The sequence below is a fragment of the Drosophila hydei genome, unplaced genomic scaffold (assembly GCF_003285905.1).
Source record: "Drosophila hydei strain 15085-1641.00,03,60 unplaced genomic scaffold, DhydRS2 tig00008114-arrow-pilon, whole genome shotgun sequence".
Taxonomy (NCBI): Eukaryota; Metazoa; Arthropoda; class Insecta; order Diptera; family Drosophilidae; genus Drosophila; species Drosophila hydei.
In genome coordinates, this window is record NW_022045827.1 from 1,085,572 (window position 1) to 1,113,256 (window position 27,685).

At 38.2% G+C, this 27,685-nt stretch overlaps 1 protein-coding gene across 1 annotated transcript in view; it reads right to left on the reverse strand.

Annotated features, from left to right (window-relative positions):
* LOC111594195 (putative neural-cadherin 2) overlaps nt 1-25,575 on the reverse strand; it is a 63,575-nt gene extending 38,000 nt beyond the window's left edge. Inside the window, exons 1-2 of the mRNA XM_023307391.2 lie at nt 25,519-25,575; nt 4,921-5,064 (exon numbers count right to left, since the gene is read on the reverse strand). Of these exons, the coding sequence (XP_023163159.2) occupies nt 4,921-5,064; nt 25,519-25,570 (196 nt within the window). The 5' untranslated portion in view covers nt 25,571-25,575. The remainder of the gene's footprint in view (nt 1-4,920; nt 5,065-25,518) is intronic.
* Between the last annotated feature and the right edge of the window lie 2,110 nt (nt 25,576-27,685).

Below are 27,685 nucleotides of genomic sequence, written 5' to 3' on the forward strand. Positions count from 1 at the left end.
GTTCTTTTTATGCCATACTTATTTAGCATGAAAAGTCAGTTTAAAATGTTAAATAAAAAAAGCAAAGAAACGATCTTACTTTTGCCTTGGCGTTGTTCCTTATGGCTGCTTGGTGCCCGCGCCTCCCATTGACCTTACTTTATTTGAGTGCTTGGTCCTTGCTTAGGTCGTGGCAAAGTGTTTTTATGACTGGCCTCCGGGTAAGCAGAACGCTTTCAATTTTGACCCGGTCTATTGTTCAACTGTATTTTAGCGGTAAAATGCTTTATGACGGACCAGAACTTGAGATGATAATGGAAAGCCATTTAATGGCCCAGCTAGCCAATGCAAGTACAACAGCAATACCAAGAAAGGATTACTTAACACACTTAAGTCCAAGGTTCTGCACCAACTATATTTAAAGACTGTGGAAATTCGAGAAATGAACCAAAATCCCAAGTGAAGTTGAAGCATTTTTTCTTTTAGTCGGTTTGATAAAATTTATTTGTGGGCACTTTATTGCTGCGTTTTTAGTACTCCGGGCTTAACAACAAATATACGAGAGAAACGTCGCTTATGCGCTTCATTAAGATAGAAATGAATTTTATGAACTGTAAAGTCAAGACTGAAAAGGAATAAAAATCCCAGCTCGATAACAACATGATCTAAAAAAGTGCAAAACAAATTTATTTTCTACGAAATTAGGTAAACAAAATAAAAAGTCAACGTAAAAACTTCAATCAGTATTGACTTGCCAAAGTTTACCTATGTTAGATTCATCGCAGTCTATATCTATCTATATCTATATCTATGCATAATGGAGAGCGCCAAAAAAAGACGAAAAATGAAATATTTTTGTGCATTGGCAACTCGCTTAAATATTTAAGAGTCATGCGGCTCACATGTTCGCTGTCTAGCACACAAGTTGCCAGCATGTTGGTAACAGTTTGAAAGTCTCACATACTTGCATAATAAATAATTTTTGGGCTCATAAATTTCGAATGTTGGACGAACGGGCATTTGCAAAGGGGAATTGCCCAAGTTTTTACAGCTTCATTTTTCTGCATACCATTCCATGCCATTTGCACTATGAAAATAGGCAAAAGAAATCACATAAAAGATTGTCACACAAATATACCACCTATATATAAATATTTGTATATATATATATATATATATCTATATATGTGTATATATTTGAGTTTGTGTGTATGCCTTAGGACCATTCATATATTATTTGTGTGAGCTGCTTGTACGATATGCGATATGGATTTCTCAATGTAGACAACATTTGGCTAGCTAACAAATTGTATACCCTGTACTTGCTGGCAGCAGACGAAAGGGTGTTTTAAGGATTGTGCCAGTAGCAACTTTGTGTTTATTTTAAGAACACTTTTTAAGCAGTTAGCTATGCAATAGCTGTTGCATGCGTTAAATCGATAAATATTGAGGTCAGTTTACAAAATGTATATATCAATTGAATTGATATTGAATTTTCTTTAATTTTTGTGATTGATCAATAATATTTATTGAATTTCGCTATCCATTAAGATCGATAAATCGAGTTATTATAAATGTAAATAGAGGTTTTAGATTAAATATTAATTTTGTTATTAAAAAATATATAAAGCCAAAGAAATTTGAGGTCGACTTAGATATAGTTATATACATCTTATGAGCTGTGTTTAGCTATTTTCATCAGCTGTGCGATTGGAGCTTTAATCTATATATAAGATATAGGTCAAGGTCTTGAATAATTTAAAATTTGTTTATTATTTTATTTTATTATCTTCGAAAAGATCAAAAATAATTATGGAAATTTATTTAACTTTTGATTAACAAATTGATTTTGTATCAAAATAAGTGAAGATTTTATAAATTGAAACTAAATATAATATTTAACTGTTATAAAATACATGTCAGATAGGCAAATTCTATGCTTCATTTGGATATTAATGCTGATTTTATGAGTGACATGTTGAGTAATTGAATTGGTTAGACATTCGATAGTTAGAATCTATCTAAAATCTCATAAATCTTATAAAATTGATGCTTATAAAATTTCGACAGTTGTTTATATTGACATATCTAGAAGCTATTATTAAATTAAGAAACTTTTATTATATTAAAATATTCGATTAAATATGGAGTGTGTTTTACATAAATACTGAAATTCTGTTTTTAAGTGTGATATACATGCAAGTTTCATGAATTGTATTTAGGTTAATTGAGTTTAGACGCTCTGTATTAATAGAAAATTGATTTCTGTTTCATAAATATGTAGGTTAGTTACCCCTTTCAATAATTTTGTATTTATTAATTTATAAAATCCTTAAAATTTATAAGGTCAGCATACTTTGAAGCTGACAAATCACAGACATTTAGATTTTCTAAGCTAGGCAGATATTCTATTTGATCGATAATAGTATTCGATACTTCATTTAAACTTTGCTGCTACATTAGTTATATTTACCTACTAAGCGCTCACTCCCTATGCTGCAATGCTGAATGTGGCATGCTTTTCAGCTCAGTTAGTGAGTATCTGTTAGTTGCCTACTTCCGTTATATTATTTGGTTCGTTCTCTGTTGCTCAACTTTGGCAAATACTCGTAGTCGTATTATTGTTTTCTGTGCCCTACACACACACATACACAGACTCCAATTTGTGCGACTGCTGTTGCTGTTTCACTTTTTTCTCTTTCCCTCTTTTTCTTTTTTGGCAATTTTTTTTCCAATTCGGGTTAATGCTTTTTTCGCAGTCGTCACGACGTCGCGACGTTGACGAGCACGAAGGGAGGGACTAAGATTTGGCTCCGTGGCTCGTTTGCTGCTCGAAATCCGACATGTCCCACAGGATGTGTGAGCGTGTGAGCAAATGTGTGCGCGTGTGTGTGTATATCTTGCGGTTCACTCCTGTTTTAGTCCCCTATCAAAGTTGTTAAACGTTCTCAATGAGATTTTGAATGTTGCGATGCTGCAAATCTTTTTCACTCGCTCCGCCCTTAGTTCGGCTGGCCATAATATTTACAATGATAGTTTTCGCATGAGCCATCAATATCCAAATAGAATCATTCGGCTTGTCTGCTGCCATGTTTGTCTTTCTATTTTATGGATTTATTCATGGCGAGCGAAAGTTCAGTATCTCTTATTGTGTATCTTCAATGAGCCTTTATTTGTTAATATTTGGTAAATATTTGCCGTACATGGCGTATGAGCAATAATATTTTCACAATGGCTGCGCGCGCACACACACGCACAGTCGGACAGCGTATTAAAATAAACAAATGTTTATTACGATCCAACATCAAATATTTTGTGCTCTCGAATGTGAAAAATATTCAAAGCCATCTTTTAATATTTATGCAGCAGCAAAGCAGAGCGCAGACGCAGATCCAGCGCCATATAGGAAATCGCCAAATTGGTATTTTGGTAATGTTTATATCATCATTTATTTATGTTCATGTATATATTTATTTATATTTTTATATGCGCCTCATAGCAAGGCATTCAAAACGACATGAGCCCAAAGAAGTTAGGCCCCACAATGATTGGACAGAATTACACCAGAGGCTTTGCCACTGATGACTTTATGATTATTGTCTTAAAGCGCTGGCCAGAGCTACATCAAAATGTCTAATGTTCACTGCAAGTCATCTATTTTAGTTGCAAAAATATTATTTTAGCTGATTTTATCTTTTATTAGACTTAGCCTGTTCCAAGTTCCTCAAATTGCTTTGATTTTTTTAAGAGTCACGCTTAGGCTTTGCTACTGAAAACGACAAATTGCCTTTCTGTATGCCTAGAAAAAAGTTAATTGCATTCTCATAATTTGACCCAATTTGAATGTGATTTTATGGTCGTTTAGCCACGTTCATTGCCATTAGCCTTGATATTTTTGTTCAAATGTGTTGAATAGAAGTGAAATGTCATGTGATTGTAGTTCCTATCAGAGATAATTTTTGTGGATCTCATTATTTTTTTAATGTATATCAGTCGGGGTGCATATTAGACTCTATTTGTGGTGGATTTGATATTTGAAAGTGGATTTTTAGTAACTGCAATCAAAGTTTAGCTGTTGACTTTATTCGAATGTCTATCTGCACTAAACGGAAGAGCTTGAAAGCTTTTGTTAAGTTGCAATCATTTTAAGTTTCGTTTTTGGCAATGATTTTTTTTTTAATTTTTTTATATTATTTCCTTTATCTATAATTTTAAAAACATTTTTTTATATGTTTTCCATAAAAGTATTTTAATATTTTCTAAAATTTGTTTTCCTATTTAGAATAATTTAATTTTTTTGTTATTTTTTTAAATATTTTATTATTTACTCAATTATTTATGCATTTTATTTCGAAATTTTAAATTTCAATATTTATACAAATATTTTTAACTATCTCAAATATTTTTATTATTTATTTATTTTATTTTTATGAATTATGAAACTTGGCATTAATTATCCTAGTACCAACTCTAAAAAGTTCATTTTGCATAGATCTGACTTCACTTTGTATGCACAAAATTGTTGATAGAAAATCATGAAAAATTAAGTAATAAATTGTAAAGACTTAGCAAAAGACTTAGACGTATATAATTCGTTAATAAGATTTGCAGGTAACCTGAGCTACAGCTTGTTGGCTCAACTGAACAAAGCGCCTTTGCTAAGCCTTTGCTTATGTCCATCAAGTTAATTTGCTTGAACAGAAATTTCGTATTCAAGTATATTTTCATTTAGATTCACAGGGAGAGCATAGGCAAGCAGCTCACACTTACGATTAAAAGCAAAAGCTGATTAAATCAATGTCTAATTTATTCAACAAAATGAAATTAAGTTTATTCCCCTGCAACTTAAATGGCAAATCGTCTTAAATAATTAGAGGGATATAGATAAGCGTGCGTATATTTATATAAATAAAATTGAATTGAATGGGATTCAGTACTCACAGTCATTGTGATCCTTGGCGTTGACAGTGAGCACTGTGCTCTGCAAATCGGCATTTTCATCGATTTCAGTCTCGTACAGAAATCTATCGAAATATGGCGGCGAATCGTTTTTGTCGGCAATACCAATGCGTACAAATTTTGTAACTGCAAACGAAAAGGAAAACGGAGACAAATTAGAAATAGCAACAAAGCAGCGACGAATACTTAAAGAGAGATATCTTTTTCTATACATATATTTGGGAAACATTTATATTGATTGGACTGCGTTAAGTGTATGAAATGCCAATAAGCCGCATTAATTATGGCCAAAATTTATCGATTGACAAATTGCGCGCGTGCCTCGGCGTCAACCGAAACTCGTAAATTGTTCGGTTTATGCGCGAAACGTGGCATGCATTAAATTGTGGCACGCAACCGAGCCAAAAATGAGCAAATGAGCATAATTAAATTGTCGAATGAGTTGGCTGAGTGTTGAGTCGACGAATTAATATTGAAACCACCAACAGCTCTGTGGCATGTCACTAGAGCTAGAGCTTACCGTACTTACAAATTGGAAAACATATTTTACTCAAAGCCCAAAACTTTTGCTGTATACACCAAAAACCCAAAAAGATCAGGCTGCAAGTGAAGCCTTGCACTTTGTTCGCCACACTTTTGTATAGTTTGTTGTTTAATACTGTTTATACCCTGTACTCGTTGAAAATGGTAGAGCTGGGTATGTTGGTGTTGTGAAAAAAAATGTGACTAGCAGAAGGCGGCGTGTTTTAGTCCATGACGTATGCGTATTTTTGTTTATGCAATGAATACACATATTTTATATATCTGGGATTTGGATTACTTTCCCCTTTCCGCTTCCCGCAAAGTTGCCAATAAAAATTATTTCAAAACCTAGAGAATTGTGCTGCGGTAAATACAAGCATTTGACTCTAATAATTATGACTTGAATTGCTTAAGAGAATTCATCCAGCACAACACTTATTCAACAATTAATTTCCTATAGTCGAGCCCAGTGTCTAGTGTATGAAGCCCAAGTGCAGCCATTGTGTTGACTGTGGAGTCAGCAGAGCGCGTGATTATGCGTGCGTATGTATCGTAGAATGATTGGAATATCACCTACCATTAAGGTGCAGAGTATCTGCTAGTCGAGCACGCTTACTGCTTTTCACTAGCTCTGCCTTTTGCTAATTTGCTGCTAGTTTGTTGCTTGACCCAAGTTGTTGAAGAGTATTTCAGCCCCAGCTCAGTGTTAATGAGTGAAGAAAACCCTACTTCAATGCTCAGCAAATAAGCAAAGTTCTTTTAGAAATTTGTTTTTTTTTATATAGTTTTCACATAGTTTGTTTAGGCAAATTTATATCAGATATGAGCTTTGGTTTTCAATTGGCTTTTCTGCACACTTCAAACGAATTGGTTTCGGATGCTTTGATATGTTCAAGGATTTAATTTCGTTGCGGCAAAACTTTGAAAGCAGCAATTTTGACTTTGATTTTTAGCCCGGCTCAAGCCTATTTAATTTTTCAAATTTAAGCTCTAATTGAATAAGTGATAGCTCCACTCTTTATTTATATAATAAATTTAGTATATTTGGCCAAAAAGTAGAGCCTATTTATTTGTTTTATCATTTAAATGAAAATCTATTCGAAATGCATTTAAATTTCAGGTGTTTCATTTAGTTATGCCTGAACGTAATTGGTTTACTCTTGCTCTTGCTCTTGCTCTGCTAAGCTCTGGCAAACAGACTTCTTTAAGTGCTCTTTAGCCAGGGCAATGCAAGGCAAGGCAAAGCTGGGCAAGTTTTGGCATCAAAGGCAGCTCTGGCACGTTGGCTGCTTGAAAAGTTGATGCCTCTGGTAGAATTTTCGTACATGCGGAAGCAATAATCTGCTTTTCCTGTTAGAATTTTATAGCAACTGCAACTTAGATGTGTGTGTGTCTGTGTGAGTGAACACAAAAGGTTCGAGCACTGAACAACTTGTATAAGTATAAATAAATAATAAAAAATATATATGCATTTTCAAAATATAAATGCTTTAAATGCAGTTAGTGAAAGAGAGTGAGAGAGGAAATGAGAGAGAAAGAGAGAGAGAGACGGAGAAAGCGAGCGCACACAGAGTGTTGGTCACACATCATAAAGCTGGTAGGAAAATTAATATTGCCAGCAGGCAGTCACAGGCAGGCGCTCGTTGCGTATACGTAATATTGAAAAGACGACAGTTGGCAGGCGAAGGCATAAAGGCGAAGAGTTTTATTAAACTCAAAATGCATTTTAATCTCTGACATAACATTTATTATTTCTATAGAATCCATTTTCGGACAATCGCGATCAGTCGTTCGACCTGTAAAGACGTGAATTCGAACAGCCTTCGCTTAAGCTCTACTGCTGCAGAGTTCTAAAAATAGAACTTTGCGGTGCATTCTTCAACGCAACAGCAACAAAAACCGCACACGCAGCGTTTTCTTATCGCTTGCTTCCGCGTAACTCAATTGCTTTAATTGCAATTTACGAAATTTCGTCGCTTGGCGCGAGTGCGCCTGCACTCAAAAGCACAATCCGCGATGACATCTAATGTCAATGACCGCGCTACAGCTGTAAAGGTAAATGCAGAAATGCAAGCCCAGCTTAACGTTGTGATGGCAAATAGGCAAGCCTCCATCATGCCAATAAACTCAAAAATAGATATCGCCTCCGTGCAAGGCATCACTAACAACAAAAACACGAAACGTAAACAGCCAAATTCACCAAAAACCATCAAGAAAAGGCTCATCTTCGACGAACCAAGCACCAGCAATGCAGCATTAATATCAGAAAATCGATTTTCACTGCTCGTAGAAGAAGATGAAGACTACAGCGAATCACCTGTAGCTCCAGAAGCCCCAGTATTGACCGACCAGCAAACTACACCGAAACCTCGTCCGCCCCCCATATGGTGTCCAAACATCAAGTCTGTGGCCCTACTTCAACAGATAATAGATAAAGTAATTGATGCTAAATCATACGTAATTAAGCCAAAGAAGAATAACATAGGTGTATTAACCCAATGCAGTGAGGACTATCGCAGAGTTATAGACCACTTTACTAAGCTGGAATTGGAGTTCCACTGCTACCAGCTTAAGGAGGACAAACCATATAGAGTCGTGTTCAAAGGGCTTCACTCCAGCACTGATACAACACTAATTAAAAAGGAATTGGAAACCAAAGGCCACACAATTACAAATGTGCACAACCCACTGAGCCGTATGGACAAAACACCGCTAAATATATTTTTTGTTGACGTGGCTCAGGCCCCCAACAACAAAGAAATTTTGGACATTCGAGTTGTCTGCAGGCAACGCTGCACAGTGGAACTGCCAAGAAGATACAACGACCTGACACAATGCCATCGCTGTCAAGAATTTGGACACACACAACGCTACTGCCACAAAGCTCCCAGGTGTGTGCGTTGCGCCGGGAAACACGCATCCAAAGACTGCACCCGCGAAAAGGACCAGGCACCAACTTGTGTGCACTGTGAGTTACAGCACCCAGCCAACTATAAGGGCTGCCAAGTATACAAGCGGTTGCGCAAATTGCAATCCCCAGCACAAAAAAGGAGTCCCACACAAACACCGTCTACGGGTCCGAGTACTGCTTCCGAAATTACAAGGCCCCGGAGCATTACCCAAGCCACGAGCTTTGCAACGCCTATTAGTGGTGTTTCTTACGCACAGGCCGCTAGAGGTGGACCGTCAAATAAGAATACCACAAGTGACACTTTGTTCACTGAAATGCTTCAGCAACAACAACGTCAGTTTGACGCAATTAATGCCGAGCTCAAAGCGATGCGAGAAGTACAATCCCAACAAGCAACCATGCTAAACAGTTTAATGGCCATCATAACCAAGCTTGCCTACAAATAATGGCTTTACGTGTGGGTATCTGGAACGCCAATGGCCTGAGAAACAAGACTCAGGAACTGGCTGCGTTTCTCTCACAAGAAAACATAGATATAATGTTAATAACAGAAACTCATGAGTGCCCCACTACACAAATTTTCGGATACGAACACTATCAGGCTCATGGTGAAGGAGCAAACTGCTTTGGTGGATCCTCAATCCTCATACGAGCAACAATACCGCATACACCTTTACTGTCAATTTGCAACGCAACAATGCAGGTCTCAGCCATCACCCTGCCTACGTCTATTGGAGCGATCGAAGTTGCGTCAATTTATCTTCCGCCAAACACTGGTCTGTGTGATCATCACATGGAACAGGTTCTAGGCCAAAGGTTGAATAAGACCCTCATCGGCGGCGACTGGAATGGATGGCACCCATTTTGGGGAAGCAATAGTGCGAATCGTCGCGGAGAAGTCATATTTGAGGCGATTCAAAACTTACAATTCAGCATATTGGCGACTGGAGCCCCCACCCGTTACCCAATTAATGGACACAGGCCCTCGGCAATCGACTTCGCTGTCTACAAAGGCATCTGTGACCGGCAATTGACCATTGAAGAATCCTTGGACCTATCCTCTGACCACCTGCCACTAATAGTCACAATCCACGCGCAGCCACAGCCCTTGCCCATTAGGAAACAACTACTGCCAGCAGGATCAGATTTAGGAGTCTTTAGGCGCGAGCTCCATTACTCTTTGCACATAGAAATGGAACTTAACACTCCTGAAGACGTGGACTACGCAGCAAACAAACTGCAGGAAGAAATAGTCAAAGCTGCGCACCAAGCCGCCCCACCATCTTGCCAAACAAGACAACAGTCTCCGTACAACATCCCCCTCACCTTGGAGGCCCAACACCTACTAATACACAAAAGATGGGCCAGGAGACGCTGGTTAAGATTACGCACGCCTGATGCCAAATCCACGTACAACGAAGCCACGAGGCATCTTAAAGCTGCTCTCGCCCTGCTTCAAAAGAGGTGTATCAGCGATGCGCTGGTACGAGCTGAATCGCCCACTGACGCAGAGTTTCAATTATGGAAATTTACAAGAAAGCTCAAACGGCAGCCAATACGTCGACATCCCATTCGGAGCATTTCTGGTTCCTGGCACATTGGTGACGAAGCTCAAGCTGAGGCTTTTGCAAACCACCTTCAAGACCAATTCACGCCGGTGATTACCGCAGAGGCCTCAGAAATCGAAGCAACAGAAGACATCGTTCTCTCGCCCCTCCCAGCTGAAGACCAGATAACTGGATGTACAAAAGAAGAGGTTCTTGAACACATCAGAAGAGTGAAGGCAAAAAAATCCCCTGGATATGATCTAATAAACGGCAGAGTCCTTAGAGCACTGCCTGACTCCACCATAGACTACATAACTATGGTGTACAACGCCATGCTCCGCATCCGGCACTTTCCAGCCTGCTGGAAGCGCGCCGTGATTGTGATGATTCCTAAGCCTGGCAAACCCGTGGGAGAAATTGAGTCGTACAGACCAATTAGCCTGTTGCCAGTACTCTCCAAAATATTCGAAAGAATATTTCTGGAACGAGTACTGACACATCTGGGACGCCAGGAGGCCATTCCAAACCATCAGTTTGGCTTCAGGAGACAGCATGGAACACCGGAACAGGTTCACAGAGTTGTGCACCATATCCTTGGAGCCTTTGAAGAAAAGATGTACTGCTCTGCCGTCTTTTTAGACATCAAACAGGCGTTTGATCGAGTTTGGCACCTGGGACTGCTGCAGAAAGTGAGGACCACCCTTCCAGCCCCATTTTTCGCGTTGCTATCCTCATACCTTATTGGAAGAACCTTCCAAGTGTCAAGGGGGCAAGCAGTATCCTTGACTAGACCAATTATGGCTGGAGTACCACAGGGTAGTGTTCTAGGCCCAACACTTTATACTTTATTCACAGGAGATATGCCAACTCCCGAGCCAAATATAGGAAGTACAGATGCAGTACTCATAGCGACCTATGCAGATGACACCGCCATCTTATCACGTCACGTATCTGCGCAAGAAGCTTCAGACTCACTACAAAAATATCTGGACTCTTTCGGACGCTGGGCAAAACGGTGGTGTATCACCATTAATGCACAAAAGTCTGTACATACTACCTTCGCCACTAGAAGAGGAGATTGCCCAAGCGTTGCATTGGGGCCCACTATTCCCAAAGCCTCAAAAGTAAAGTACCTTGGTATCACTCTTGACAGAAGGCTGACTTTTAAAGCGCACATAAGTCAAGTAACCTCAAAATGCAAAAGCAAGCTAAAAACCCTCGACTGGATGCTGAGAGCTTCAAGCAAGTTGTCTTACAGCAGCAAGGCCGCCATCTACAAGGCAATAGTTGTCCCAACCTTCGTATATGGTATCTCTCTATGGGGCTCCTCGGCGAAGACTACAAGGAACAAAATTCAGACCCTGCAGAATAAAGCACTACGCAGATGGACTGGAGCCAGCTGGTTTGTAAGAAACTCAGTCTTACATAGGGATTTAGCAATTCCCACAGTTGCTGAACTCATTGGGCGACACAGTTCAAGATACGCGGACAGACTTGCAGCGCATCCTAACCATCTCGCAAGCAACCTGGCTATAAACAACAATAGGCGAAGACTGAAGAGATTGCATCCTCTAGACAATATTAGAACTAATTAAGATAGTAGCTACAAGTGCAGAATAATTGGCATATCTGCCCTCCCATTAGTTAAGGTTTAGAGCTAAATGCGCTATAGAGTCTAAGACAATAAGCTGCAACAAAATAAAGAAAAAAAAAAAAAAAAAAAAAAAAAAAAAGAATCCATTTTCAAAGGTCGACGTTTAAGAGCTCTCAATAGAACCCTTTTTTCAATAGATTTCCATTGATTTTGTATATGAATAACAAAATTTGATATATTCTATATATTTAGTTATGGCATTTTTCTTGCTGTAAAATGAAATGTAAAGCTTTTGCATGGCTGAGCAAATGGAATTTTTTGGTTCATAGTGCAAAATTTGTAATATATTTGTAATTTGTCGTAAGCTTGCATTTGACTTTTCATATTTTGAATATTTTGATTTTATTTATTTGAGCATGGCAATAATTTATATTTAATATAACAATTGTGGTAAATTCATATATTTTTAAGTATTTTTTTTTTTTTTTTTTTTTTTTTTTTTTTTTTTTTCGTTTTTATTTCTTTATTTTGTTGCAGCTTATTGTCTTAGACTCTATAGCGCATTTAGCTCTAAACCTTAACTAATGGGAGGGCAGATATGCCAATTATTCTGCACTTGTAGCTACTATCTTAATTAGTTCTAATATTGTCTAGAGGATGCAATCTCTTCAGTCTTCGCCTATTGTTGTTTATAGCCAGGTTGCTTGCGAGATGGTTAGGATGCGCTGCAAGTCTGTCCGCGTATCTTGAACTGTGTCGCCCAATGAGTTCAGCAACTGTGGGAATTGCTAAATCCCTATGTAAGACTGAGTTTCTTACAAACCAGCTGGCTCCAGTCCATCTGCGTAGTGCTTTATTCTGCAGGGTCTGAATTTTGTTCCTTGTAGTCTTCGCCGAGGAGCCCCATAGAGAGATACCATATACGAAGGTTGGGACAACTATTGCCTTGTAGATGGCGGCCTTGCTGCTGTAAGACAACTTGCTTGAAGCTCTCAGCATCCAGTCGAGGGTTTTTAGCTTGCTTTTGCATTTTGAGGTTACTTGACTTATGTGCGCTTTAAAAGTCAGCCTTCTGTCAAGAGTGATACCAAGGTACTTTACTTTTGAGGCTTTGGGAATAGTGGGCCCCAATGCAACGCTTGGGCAATCTCCTCTTCTAGTGGCGAAGGTAGTATGTACAGACTTTTGTGCATTAATGGTGATACACCACCGTTTTGCCCAGCGTCCGAAAGAGTCCAGATATTTTTGTAGTGAGTCTGAAGCTTCTTGCGCAGATACGTGACGTGATAAGATGGCGGTGTCATCTGCATAGGTCGCTATGAGTACTGCATCTGTACTTCCTATATTTGGCTCGGGAGTTGGCATATCTCCTGTGAATAAAGTATAAAGTGTTGGGCCTAGAACACTACCCTGTGGTACTCCAGCCATAATTGGTCTAGTCAAGGATACTGTTTGCCCCCTTGACACTTGGAAGGTTCTTCCAATAAGGTATGAGGATAGCAACGCGAAAAATGGGGCTGGAAGGGTGGTCCTCACTTTCTGCAGCAGTCCCAGGTGCCAAACTCGATCAAACGCCTGTTTGATGTCTAAAAAGACGGCAGAGCAGTACATCTTTTCTTCAAAGGCTCCAAGGATATGGTGCACAACTCTGTGAACCTGTTCCGGTGTTCCATGCTGTCTCCTGAAGCCAAACTGATGGTTTGGAATGGCCTCCTGGCGTCCCAGATGTGTCAGTACTCGTTCCAGAAATATTCTTTCGAATATTTTGGAGAGTACTGGCAACAGGCTAATTGGTCTGTACGACTCAATTTCTCCCACGGGTTTGCCAGGCTTAGGAATCATCACAATCACGGCGCGCTTCCAGCAGGCTGGAAAGTGCCGGATGCGGAGCATGGCGTTGTACACCATAGTTATGTAGTCTATGGTGGAGTCAGGCAGTGCTCTAAGGACTCTGCCGTTTATTAGATCATATCCAGGGGATTTTTTTGCCTTCACTCTTCTGATGTGTTCAAGAACCTCTTCTTTTGTACATCCAGTTATCTGGTCTTCAGCTGGGAGGGGCGAGAGAACGATGTCTTCTGTTGCTTCGATTTCTGAGGCCTCTGCGGTAATCACCGGCGTGAATTGGTCTTGAAGGTGGTTTGCAAAAGCCTCAGCTTGAGCTTCGTCTCCAATGTGCCAGGAACCAGAAATGCTCCGAATGGGATGACGTCGTATTGGCTGCCGTTTGAGCTTTCTTGTAAATTTCCATAATTGAAACTCTGCGTCAGTGGGCGATTCAGCTCGTACCAGCGCATCGCTGATACACCTCTTTTGAAGCAGGGCGAGAGCAGCTTTAAGATGCCTCGTGGCTTCGTTGTACATGGATTTGGCATCAGGCGTGCGTAATCTTAACCAGCGTCTCCTGGCCCATCTTTTGTGTATTAGTAGGTGTTGGGCCTCCAAGGTGAGGGGGATGTTGTACGGAGACTGTTGTCTTGTTTGGCAAGATGGTGGGGCGGCTTGGTGCGCAGCTTTGACTATTTCTTCCTGCAGTTTGTTTGCTGCGTAGTCCACGTCTTCAGGAGTGTTAAGTTCCATTTCTATGTGCAAAGAGTAATGGAGCTCGCGCCTAAAGACTCCTAAATCTGATCCTGCTGGCAGTAGTTGTTTCCTAATGGGCAAGGGCTGTGGCTGCGCGTGGATTGTGACTATTAGTGGCAGGTGGTCAGAGGATAGGTCCAAGGATTCTTCAATGGTCAATTGCCGGTCACAGATGCCTTTGTAGACAGCGAAGTCGATTGCCGAGGGCCTGTGTCCATTAATTGGGTAACGGGTGGGGGCTCCAGTCGCCAATATGCTGAATTGTAAGTTTTGAATCGCCTCAAATATGACTTCTCCGCGACGATTCGCACTATTGCTTCCCCAAAATGGGTGCCATCCATTCCAGTCGCCGCCGATGAGGGTCTTATTCAACCTTTGGCCTAGAACCTGTTCCATGTGATGATCACACAGACCAGTGTTTGGCGGAAGATAAATTGACGCAACTTCGATCGCTCCAATAGACGTAGGCAGGGTGATGGCTGAGACCTGCATTGTTGCGTTGCAAATTGGCAGTAAAGGTGTATGCGGTATTGTTGCTCGTATGAGGATTGAGGATCCACCAAAGCAGTTTGCTCCTTCACCATGAGCCTGATAGTGTTCGTATCCGAAAATTTGTGTAGTGGGGCACTCATGAGTTTCTGTTATTAACATTATATCTATGTTTTCTTGTGAGAGAAACGCAGCCAGTTCCTGAGTCTTGTTTCTCAGGCCATTGGCGTTCCAGATACCCACACGTAAAGCCATTATTTGTAGGCAAGCTTGGTTATGATGGCCATTAAACTGTTTAGCATGGTTGCTTGTTGGGATTGTACTTCTCGCATCGCTTTGAGCTCGGCATTAATTGCGTCAAACTGACGTTGTTGTTGCTGAAGCATTTCAGTGAACAAAGTGTCACTTGTGGTATTCTTATTTGACGGTCCACCTCTAGCGGCCTGTGCGTAAGAAACACCACTAATAGGCGTTGCAAAGCTCGTGGCTTGGGTAATGCTCCGGGGCCTTGTAATTTCGGAAGCAGTACTCGGACCCGTAGACGGTGTTTGTGTGGGACTCCTTTTTTGTGCTGGGGATTGCAATTTGCGCAACCGCTTGTATACTTGGCAGCCCTTATAGTTGGCTGGGTGCTGTAACTCACAGTGCACACAAGTTGGTGCCTGGTCCTTTTCGCGGGTGCAGTCTTTGGATGCGTGTTTCCCGGCGCAACGCACACATCTGGGAGCTTTGTGGCAGTAGCGTTGTGTGTGTCCAAATTCTTGACAGCGATGGCATTGTGTCAGGTCGTTGTATCTTCTTGGCAGTTCCACTGTGCAGCGTTGCCTGCAGACAACTCGAATGTCCAAAATTTCTTTGTTGTTGGGGGCCTGAGCCACGTCAACAAAAAATATATTTAGCGGTGTTTTGTCCATACGGCTCAGTGGGTTGTGCACATTTGTAATTGTGTGGCCTTTGGTTTCCAATTCCTTTTTAATTAGTGTTGTATCAGTGCTGGAGTGAAGCCCTTTGAACACGACTCTATATGGTTTGTCCTCCTTAAGCTGGTAGCAGTGGAACTCCAATTCCAGCTTAGTAAAGTGGTCTATAACTCTGCGATAGTCCTCACTGCATTGGGTTAATACACCTATGTTATTCTTCTTTGGCTTAATTACGTATGATTTAGCATCAATTACTTTATCTATTATCTGTTGAAGTAGGGCCACAGACTTGATGTTTGGACACCATATGGGGGGCGGACGAGGTTTCGGAGTAGTTTGCTGGTCGGTCAATACTGGGGCTTCTGGAGCTACAGGTGATTCGCTGTAGTCTTCATCTTCTTCTACGAGCAGTGAAAATCGATTTTCTGATATTAATGCTGCATTGCTGGTGCTTGGTTCGTCGAAGATGAGCCTTTTCTTGATGGTTTTTGGTGAATTTGGCTGTTTACGTTTCGTGTTTTTGTTGTTAGTGATGCCTTGCACGGAGGCGATATCTATTTTTGAGTTTATTGGCATGATGGAGGCTTGCCTATTTGCCATCACAACGTTAAGCTGGGCTTGCATTTCTGCATTTACCTTTACAGCTGTAGCGAGGTTATTGACATTAGATGTCATCGCGGATTGTGCTTTTGAGTGCAGGCGCACTCGCGCCAAGCGACGAAATTTCGTAAATTGCAATTAAAGCAATTGAGTTACGCGGAAGCAAGCGATAAGAAAACGCTGCGTGTGCGGTTTTTGTTGCTGTTGCGTTGAAGAATGCACCGCAAAGTTCTATTTTTAGAACTCTGCAGCAGTAGAGCTTAAGCGAAGGCTGTTCGAATTCACGTCTTTACAGGTCGAACGACTGATCGCGATTGATGATTTTTAAGTATTAAATATTATTCCAAATAAAAACAATTGAAATACATTTTCTGCGCATTTTCATGCTTTCTATTTATTCATTTAGTTAACTAAATTAAAAGTAATCAGGTCGTAAAAATGTTTCACTTATTTTTTTGTTGTTTTTTTTCTGTATGGCATAACAAACGAAATCTAATTTAGAATTTAGCTCAGCCCTATTTAGTTTGGGCGGGAGGTCGGAGGCACGTAATGCTCGGCAACCGGAAAGCGAAAGAAAATGAGAAATGAGCAAAAGTAAATACACACGCAGGCGACTCAACTGAACTCAGCTCAACTCTTTTTGGAGGCAACAGCTCAAGCGTCCAACTTGTGTAAATAGGGCGAAAATAATAATAATGAAAAAGTAAAAAGGAGAGGCGAAACAGCGCAAGAAAGAGAGAGGTAGAGAGAGGGAGAGAGCGAGAGGGAGTGAGTGTGGACAGAGAGCAGAGGTAATAGCAGCAGGTACACCAAGGTGTGTAGCTACAATATACTAAATAAATACAACAGCTATAAACGCGTACATATACACACATGCAAACACCCACACACACACACACACTCACACTCACTCCTACACTCACGCTGAGCAAACACAGCAGCACTTGAAATTGAATTTTCGTTTTTTCCCCCTTTTTTTTGGGACAGGCAAGCCTTGTCGCTATCTTGACTTAATTTTTGGCATTCGGCGGTAAAAGCAAAAAAACGAAACAAAGGTAAATATAACAAAGAGAAAGACCTAAGTGAAATACACTGAATAATATATACTCTTTGTAAATATATAACTTGAAGGGCATTTAAAATGTTTGACAAGTTCTTAACAAACTTTTCCAATTGTAATTTCATATGATAAAATGAAATTTTCTTATTAATTGTAAATTATTTGTGATGAACGAAGTGCTTTTTCTAAATAAACTATTTTTTTTTTTTTTTAATTTTTTTTTTTTTTAATACATATGAAATTCTTGTTGATGTATGGCATAAAATTAAATTAAATTACTTTTAAATTTAGTAGTTTTTATAGCATTAAAGCGTAGCTTGGAAATTTATTTTTAATTAATGCAAATTAAAATTATAACAAAATTTTAGTTTTTTTTATATAATTTATAAAATATCTTAACTAACAGACAAATATGAAATATGAATATTATTAAGAGCAGAAAAACATCAAATATATTTTTATTTTGCTGGAATGTTCCTATATAGCCGTTTCTAAAGAGGCATATTGTAGACCCACGAAAGTAATATTTTATTTTAATGTATTAACAAATTTGTTTAGTATAAAACAGATTGCAAATAAAAACAGCAATAAAAAAAAAATTTTAATGTATATCTTGCATCTTATATCTAGAAAAGGCTGCTAGATCATTAACAACATAAAAATAATTTTAAATAGAGGAAACTTAAATTTAAATCGTATCAAAATTATCTGCATAAGTTACCTTCCACTTCTACACCATTTTCCAGGCAAAGCTGATGTTCTATTATTACTATTTTAAATCATATATTGAATATGTACATGTTGTGGAATTTATTATTATCTTTCATTCCACACATTCTCACACAGCTGAGCTGACTTGTATGAAAATATCTATAAAGCTGTGGTGACAGTCAGACAGACAGATGAATTTAGCTACGCCAATTAGATGTTGTATACCTATAAGCCACATATATGTATGAATAGACCTTCCACTCACATATTATATGAGTTAGCGAAACGAATCGACATTGCTATAAGAACTCGTCGCAGATCTTATATCCTATGCCTCCATACACTGCCTGACGTAACTAGGCGACCCGCTGCACAGTGTATACAAACAGTCGTTTGCTGGCTGCATATTTAAGTGGGCTTTTTGTTGGTGTTAAATTGAGCAACAAACTGAGCAGAGATTGGCAGGCAAAAGGACTCACTTTAAACTATTAACGTGCAGCTGAGTGTCAGGTGCGCCGCAGCGAGTCAACTATTTATGGCCGCATAACTGGCGCAGCAAGTGCCACGCCCTGCGACGCCCGCACCATATGTCAGTCTCTGAATAGCTGCCAACAACAGCAGCCGTTGCTTCTGCAAATATCAACACACACACACACACACACACCGAGAGAGAGAGAGACATTTCATCATTTTGTTAGCTGCTTTTCAGCACATTTTTGTAGCCAGTAGTTTTTTTATTATTATTATTATTATTTCTTTTTTTTTCTTTTATAATTTCGTACATATAGTATATAAAACGTTGCTGGCAAAGTGGCGTCAAATGTCAGAGAAAGAGAAGTAGTTTACAGAGTCGGAAGTTCGGGGAGCTTTTTTCAGTATTTTTTTCTGTTATCCCAAAGGCAACAAAGCGCATCACATTTTAAGTGACAGCAGGTTGGGGCTAAACAATATGGCGTGGGGTGCTGAATTTGCTAGTTGACTGGTTATTTTGGGGTTTTGATGTGCCCGATGATGATGCTGTTGATGTGTAGTCATGCGGTGTCAGTCAAAAGAAAAAGTTAAACATCATAATGTAGCCCAAGCTAAGGGCCACAGCGAACTATAAATAAATTTAATCTTTTTAGTAAACATTAAATTCGAATTTTGTATTCTTAAATACAGTTTCATATACAATTTAATATATTATGGAGCTGCTTAAGCTGTTTGAGGATATTAAGTTTTTTATAGAAAGAAAAGAGGAATTTACACTTCTACTACTTCCATACACTTAGAGTAGTGGGAAAAGAAATTGTAGTAAAAGTTGAAACTGATTTTTAAATTAATTTTAGTGTTCTTTTGAAGTTATATTTATGTCATTGGAGCATGTAGTAGAAGAGCATGAAAATGGCCTCAGCTTTGCTGTGAGTGCTTCACGCGTAAAGATCAAGTTGAGATAATGAGACTCAGTGCACTGGTCAAAGCAACTTGTCTCGGCAAGCTACAGCGTCTTAATTAGTTTCGCCTACTACCTATATCCAGCTGAATGGTTAATTAAGATATAAAATACTCTACTTTTGCTCAATGTGCTGTTTGCATGCTGATGTCATCGCTTAGACTACATGAATTTCGTTTAAATTTTTAAAATTATTTTGAAAAAAATTGTGTCCGACATAAAAATATTAAATGACAACTCATTAAAATTATTTTAAAATTGAAAAGCTTTCTTTAGCTAAAACAGCTGCTGAAATATAATTATCTAAATTGCTATCGCTCTTGCTGGACAAATTTCTATAAAATTAAGACACTTTATATAACAATATGAAGTCAACATTAAATTTTCATATACCTGCCCGTGCTGCTTACCTAACGAACTTCACTCTATGCGCTTATTATTTGTTTGGCTTTAATCACCAATTAGACCCTTGCGAAATGAGCTCACGAAATTATTAAGCCATATTGCATGATTTATGTAGACACACGGAAGAGCACAAACAGCCTGAGCACACGCACACAGGCAAAGCACGCCCACACGCTCGATTACAGATTTTTGGATTTGGCGAATCAGCAGCAAAGCCACAAAGCGGAAAAAGCTTGCAACACGACGAGGAGGAACCTCAATTTACGCACAAAGTAAAAACACAATTGAATCCATTTAATAAACTCGTTGGACCCCAACGAAATCTGAAAAACGCCCTTGGGTCACTAGCAGCTCATTAACTTTGTAGGCAGCGAGCGCGGCTAAGGATGAGTTGAAAGATTTTCACTTTGACTTGGCTAAAAAAATGTATTTCAATTAGGCAGCGAGTCCAATATATATCTTTAGCTTATATATATATGTTTGTATATTATTTTAATTGAAATTTGTATTCATTAGACATCAACGAGCAAATCGTGAGCTAATGCCGGAAGTAACCTACCTGCACTTCAAACCAGCTGCAGCAGCTGAAGCTACAAATTTCTAATTAAACTTGCCTTGGCGGATGTTCTGTAATCATCAAATGCTGGTCAGTTTTTGGGCTTTTTTTTGTTTAGCTGCTGCCTTGACTAATTAAAAAGTATGTAAATATAAAATAGGGAACAAGCTGAAGGGGTTGGACGTAGGCTTTATGACTGTAAAATGCCCTTTTTGATAGATGATGATGATTTGAGGGAGATTTTTGTTTGCTAAAAATTGTATTTATTATGTGAAGTTGCAATTTGACTCTATTTTGATTAGAAATTAGAATTAGAATGGATATAGGAAAATATTGTTTATTTTAAGTAATGTTAAGCATTTAAGCGGAAAATCTTTGACTACAAAAACTCTGCTTGCTATTGCAGCCTTCTATAGTGTAGTGCCGCTCACCTCAATTTTTCTAATATGTTAAGAGCAAATAAATAAAGGTTCCGGAGCGAAAAACAGTTTAAGAATATATGCAATAGAAACGAATAGAGAAACTAAAATGTAAGCAGCATTTGTCAAACATCTTCAGTTGAACGACTTTTCACGGCGGCTTAAGGAAGCTGAAAAACGTATTATGTTATCTTTATACTTAACTTTACTTATGACATGTTTTTATAATCGTTTTATTAAAATCATTCTATAGAGAGTCTTATGAACTTCAGCCTTTACAACAATTTATTGTCTCACATGAATACTTTGAGCTTGAAACTGTTTTCAAATTAAAAAGCTATGATAATGTTACATAAAAGTTACGAATATTAACGCAGATAAAATATATAATTTATTGTAGGATAATTTATTGTATTATTTGATTGTATTATTTTATTTATTTATGGTATTATTTATTTGTATAAAAATCCACAGAACACCTTATATACAAAATTCTTTATGAAGTACCTTAAAGTCTAACTGTTGGCGTTGGAAATACTACTGAACCTGCAATGACAGGATTAAGATTCAGTTGCCTGGTAATTCTTGTCTATTTTATTGCTGAGATTGCCACAGTTAACTCAAGTTAATATATATATATATATATATTTATTTGAGTCATATGTGATTTTTCTAAACGATTCTATGCTTTCGATTCACTCACAAGGCAAGCAGCTCCTTAGCCCCTAACCTCACAACTTCACTGCACGAAAACTCATTACAGACTGTCTATGCCATTTCACAATATCAGTGATTGTGATCCACAGGCACACACACTTTGACATGCACATTCATGTGTCATAATAACATAAACTGAGAGACGTCTTTAACATGCCTAGCTCTAGACCTCTCACACTGCATGCCATTGTGACACTCAGATTGCTCCGGAGAGGCAGTGATCCCTTTCGAGATCATGAAGAGGAAGGCACAGAGCACAAACTTAGAGAAGTTTTCAACATAGAATAAGCAAGCTAAGGCTCATTCTTGATGAATATAAATACAGTGAAAATCATTAAATAGAGAGTTAATAAATTTTATAAATAATTTTTCTTTATTATAAAACATTTTCGAACTGATAAATGCTTAAATGAAAATATAGAATAAATAATTTTAGATCTAAATAATAACTCAAAAAACTTGAGTCATATCTCAAAAGATATAGCAATAACTCTAAGACTAAGCCAACTTTCTGCTGCATAAGCTTTTTCTTAACGCAATCAAATTGTTTCAAAATTCAAACTCCAGCAACAACAATTTGTCTTTTGGCTCTACCAACCGTCTTTACTGAAAAATTAAAATTTATGGAAACTTTATCTACGGCGTGCAGCATATTTCTTTTTCGCCATTAACTGATTTCAGGGTATATAAATGAGAAACACGAACGCCATGACAAACAGCAAACAAAACGCACAAAAGGCGTACAAAAAAAAAACAAAAGCTGAAAATGTAAACGAAATCCGCACCGAAAACAAGATGGCGCGCGTTACACGAGCGGCAGGGGTAGGGGGGAGGGGAGGTCTTGATGAGTTGACAAATATTTTGTCAGCCATAGTGAGTTGGCATTGACTCTGCCGCGTTGCCGCCGTGAAGGTCTCATTTGACATTTGTTGTCGCACGTCGCGACTCGCTGGTCATTAACAAAAAAACAGAACAGAAGTGAAGGCTGAGGCGCTGAGGATGAGGACACAACTTGGACATTCGACAGCATGTTAATTACGACCTGTGTCCGCCGAGGGTCAGCCGCAATTAAAAACTTTTGCTAATTTCGATGGGCAGCTTTTTAATACATAACGACGCTTCCCAAAGTGAAATCCGCAAATATCCTAATCCAAACTCATTCGAATGTGCTTTAAATATGGCAATTAATTCAGGTAAAAACTAATTAAAAGTAACGCAATCGCGCACTCGCTCACACCCATGCAGCTAGCCGTAAGCCGCAGGCGAAATTAGTGACATTTATTGCAAGCCTTTGACTTCTGAATAGATCAACATTTCATGGTTGAACATGTCAAAGCATTTGCCTCTGGCACTGACATATCACGCATACGCCGTGTGCCACAAAAACCACCCAATTAACCCATTTACGTGCGCCTCCGCCCCGCTCCCTTTGCCTATTATATTTTAGATTAATACTATTTATAACAGTCACGCACACAGACGCAAACAGCATCAAATAAATGAAAATATAATACAAAAGCCAAAGTAAACGCAAACACAAACACAAATACTCTCCATATTTGCTTGACTGCGGGCGCAATTTTTTTTGCATTGGGCAGACAAAAAAAAAACATTTATGTGTAGCTGGTTGACTTGACTTTGAGATACTCTGCCTTTAAATGTGATTCATGCATTTGTTGTTTATTAAGAATTACATGACGCTTTATGGACTTTGATCTGCCCTGAATTGCAGCTATTAATACAGATTAAATTAGCTAATGAATAATATATTTATTATAAATTCAGAAATATTATCTGGTGACACTTTTATGCACTGCTTTAGTTACTCAAACATTTTTTGTTTATTCACAAATATCTACTTTATGCCTTTCAAACTGATTGCTCTCAATGCACAATTTTTTAGTCACAGCTTAAAAGATCTCTTGAACAATTTTAAAATATATGCCAAAAATTTCAAAATATTCTATAAAATACAGAGTTTATTTTATATTCGTTACATATTAAAATATGTCATAAGACAAGACTTAATTTCACATATTTTTCCTAGACTCTTTGCTCTTCGTTTCTTTGAATTAAATCAAATCTTACGGCTTTAAATCACTCTTCAATACTTGATTCTTCCGCCCCCTCAATCTCTGCGAACAAATATGCCCCATTTGAAAATATTTTATTTTCAGGATATGAAACGAATTGTCATAAAACTAAATCCGAAATACATGTGTAAACACAATGTGGAGATTATCATAAACTTGGCTAATTTATTACACAATGTTTGTCGCTTTATGCATGGGCATGGTTGAGGGCGTGGGTGTGGGCGTGGCAGGCGCAATGTTAAACGCCTTGAGGATTAAAATTTTTGCGCTGACAACGGAAGTAATAAAAAAGTGTGTGTCTGTGTGTGTGTGTTTGGTTTGCTGTTATTTATTTATTTGTTTTTGTGTCACAAAACTAATTAGTAAATTAAAAGCGTGCATAATATTTATTTATTTGCCTGCCACACAAAGTCTGCTCTTATGCGCAAAGCGATTCTCGTTTTAGCTCAAAGGCAACCTACAACTATGATGAAAATTTATTGTAACAATATTTTATTCTTTTAATTTATTTCTTATAATATACATTTTGTATATATATAACACAAATTGCATTTGCTTGACATGTGAGAGATGATTTATGAGGTGCTTTCAGGAGATCTTTTGATTTAGACTTTGATTTCGTATTCATGTATTTTATTTATGAATTGAAATCAAGCTTTGAGCTTGGTAATTTTAAGAATTTGACATTTTTAATTTTATTTTATTTATTTAAAAATTGTATCGTAAAGAAACCCTTCAAAAATATGAATAATAATATAGCTGTATTTATTTATTAGATTTTAGACAAAATCATATTAGCAAGTGGCACAGAGAAGTTTTATTTTATTATAAATACATTTTTTAATTATATTAAATTAATTTATTCTTAAATAAAAATATTTTTTATTATTTTATTACAAAAATATTTTTTGTGTATATTTTTTAATAAATTTTTTTAAAATTATAAACATAAAAATACATAAAATTATTTAGGTTTTTGACAAGCCGCTGTGCGCTTGAAGACAATTGAACAGACATACCAAGGCGAAAATTAGAAATTGCATTGGAATTGTTGTGCATTAATACACTAAGAGAAAAGAACACATATACTTAAGAGAGCTTCTTAGATGAGCAATTGTTAGCTGCTTAGCTGTCAAACTCTGTAGCTCTAGATCTATAACTGTGAAAGATATAGTTTAGCAGGCACAGTTTTACTCGAGGTTATATAAATGCTAGGTTTATTCTATCTATATTTGCATACATGAATATATATTCGAACTTCTAGCTTCCATAGCGCCATATATAGGAGGCTTAAGTTTCAAAATATATACAATTTCCAGATTTCCCATGTGTCTAGTGGCCATATCCTAAAACTTGATAATCTGAGTAAATATTTTAAAATCCAAATCTCCCGCTCTAATTCGAGCAAAATTCTTTGCCGTGATACAAAAGAGCTGCACAGACAGACGGTCATTGCCCACAAACAATATACCTCTTTCACTCTGTATTCGCCTATTAAAATCAGTCTAAAAAGTGCTGCAAGCACACATAAATTTGCAACATGAGCCGTTAGCTAAAAATAAAAACGCAATGATAATTTGTCACTGAAATTACGGCTACCTCTTTCGGCAAGCCAAGCATCTAAGAAACTGATTACACTCATCAACAAGGGCCTACAGAGAGCGTCTCTATCTTTGGGGTAGGCCGCAATCTGAATGCATCCATTAAAATGTATGAAAAGCGGCTCAGACTCAAGCAGGCACTTGCGAGAATATTAATGCATATATAAAAAGCCCTGGCAAAACACAAGGGTATCATTAGTTTGTCATATCCCCAGGCAGCACACACACACGCGCGCACACACACCAGCATACATAAATGATTTCTTTAAATAACACATCATGAAATTTTAATAGACAGCAGTTGCTTGCAGCTGTCTGTATGTAATCATAAACACGCAGCGTGCTACTTAGCTTGATTTGCACGGCAGCCACACCTGCACACACCTGTACACATGCACACAAATTGCTTTACACACTTACCCAAATAGGTGCTATTTGTCAAAACCCAAAAGATTTTTAATGGATCGACCATAACTACGCAGGCAAACGGGCAATAGCAAAAGCTAAGAAGGACTTCAAGTTGATGTTGCTGCTGCTATGATTACTGCAGTTGCTGCACGCCGGCAACACCTTGGTAAACAGCAAGTTGCCGCCTCACCAGTCAACAGTTGTTTGCTGTCAGAGCTTTGTACAGCAGCTAGCAATTAATTTCTTGCTGTTGCTGCTGTGGATATTGTTGCTGTTGTTGCTGTTGCTATGGCGCGAGGCTTTGTAATTTTCCTTTGTTGCTGTGAATGATTAAATGATAAACGCGACTTTGCCTTCTTAGTTGGTGATGGTGTTGCTGCTGTTGTTGCTGTTGCTGCTGCTGCTGCTCTTGGTTGGCTTGCCTGCCCGTTTGTTGATTCGCACTATATTTAATGAGCAAAGCGCGAATGCTGCAATTGCGGTCGCTGCCGTTGCCGCTGCTGCTGCTGTTGCTGCTGTAGAGGTTGCTGCTCCTGGCTTTGAGGTATTTTTGTAATTTGCGTTGTGCACTTTTATGGCGTTTGCATAAATCGAAAATTTGCGCATTTTTCATAGTACTAAGCGTTAATTTATTTTATATTGCATTGCTCAAATTCACATTTTAATTAACTGCGAATGCGAACGGGAGTTATAATTGAAGTGTTTCACATGTCGCACAAGTTTAATTTAATCTAGCCGTATATTGCAATTAAATTTTTGCGGTTTATTTACACTCAGTTTATGTGTCAACGACAGCAACAATGTCGTAGCCACTCACCACTCGCACGACACCACCCAACCATCCAACCACCCAGTTCCCTTTATCATTGTTGCTGCTGCCAGAGCAACATCATTATGGTTTTGCTCTTCATTATCTCAAGCTATTAAAAACTTATGACATTGTCATAAACTTTTAACCAGTTTGTGCTTTTTTTTGTCCCTCTCCCGCTCTGAATTCGTTGTGCAGAAAATAAATTTTGTTTTTCATTTTCATTTTCATTTTTTGGCTTTTCAATTGCTTTTTTTGACATTAAATAAGTTGAAGCTAATATTAACTAAGGGCATTTGTGTAATTATTATTTTTAAATTGTATCTGTGGCCGAGTCTGGCATGTGAGAAGGAAAAGCAAAAACTTTTAATAGCGCATAAAAGTAGGCAATATATTTAGAGTTATCAATGGGCAAGTGTAGTTGGTAGACTTTTTATACTTAGGCCATAAATTTGGGTCATAAAAAGGAGGGAGAAAGAGAGACAAAAAATGGAGAGACTCTCAATGAAAGAAAGAAGAAGTGATAGAGAAAGAGAGAGAGAGAGAGAGCTAAGTAGATAGAGGGAGAGCACACATTAGTTAGATTAAAAGCTAGTAAGCGAATGGTCACTAAGGAATGATGAGATATATGTTTTATTGACTTGAGAGCTAAAGAAAGATTGTCATAAAGAAAGATTGAGTGAGAGAGTGAGATTAAGAAATGAGAAGAAGAAAAGAGTTGGCCTTGGGACATAGAGAGGAAAGAGAACGCGGCAGTGTGAGGAAGACAAGACTGGGTGAAAAGAAGAGCACTTAGCATAATTTATAGACAATAAAAGAGCGAGAAAGAGAGAGTGAGAGAAAGAGCTGGTGAAAGCAAGTCAGGAGAGTAGTGAAAATCAGGGAGTGTGAGGCACAGCAGCAAAGTCTAAGAAGAATATATAGACTTGTCAAAGAAAGAAAGATGGAGAGAGGGAAAGAAAGAGTAAGAGATATTTAAGTTAACAGAAAGAGAAAGAGACAGACAAATTGAAAGATAAATAAATATTCCTTGATAATTTCGTTGACACGACATTGTTCGCAGTAAACAATAATCGACATTTATGGAAATATTTGCGTTTAATCTACAACTAAATGGAGATTGTGTAATGTGAGATTTATCGGCAGCTGGGCAGCTTGGCAGCTGTGTCACATTTGAACTAAGCCATTCAAATAGTTGTCAAGGTTCGGTTAGAGAAGAATTTTGGATGGCCTGCGGCAAGGTGTTTGCATTGGCAGAGTTGGCAAATTACTCGTAGCAGCTGGAGTGGACGCCTTGAAGCCGTGTTGCTCACAAATTCTGAATCGCACTTCAAACACACAGTCGCTGGCTCGGGTTGGTTGTAACAACAG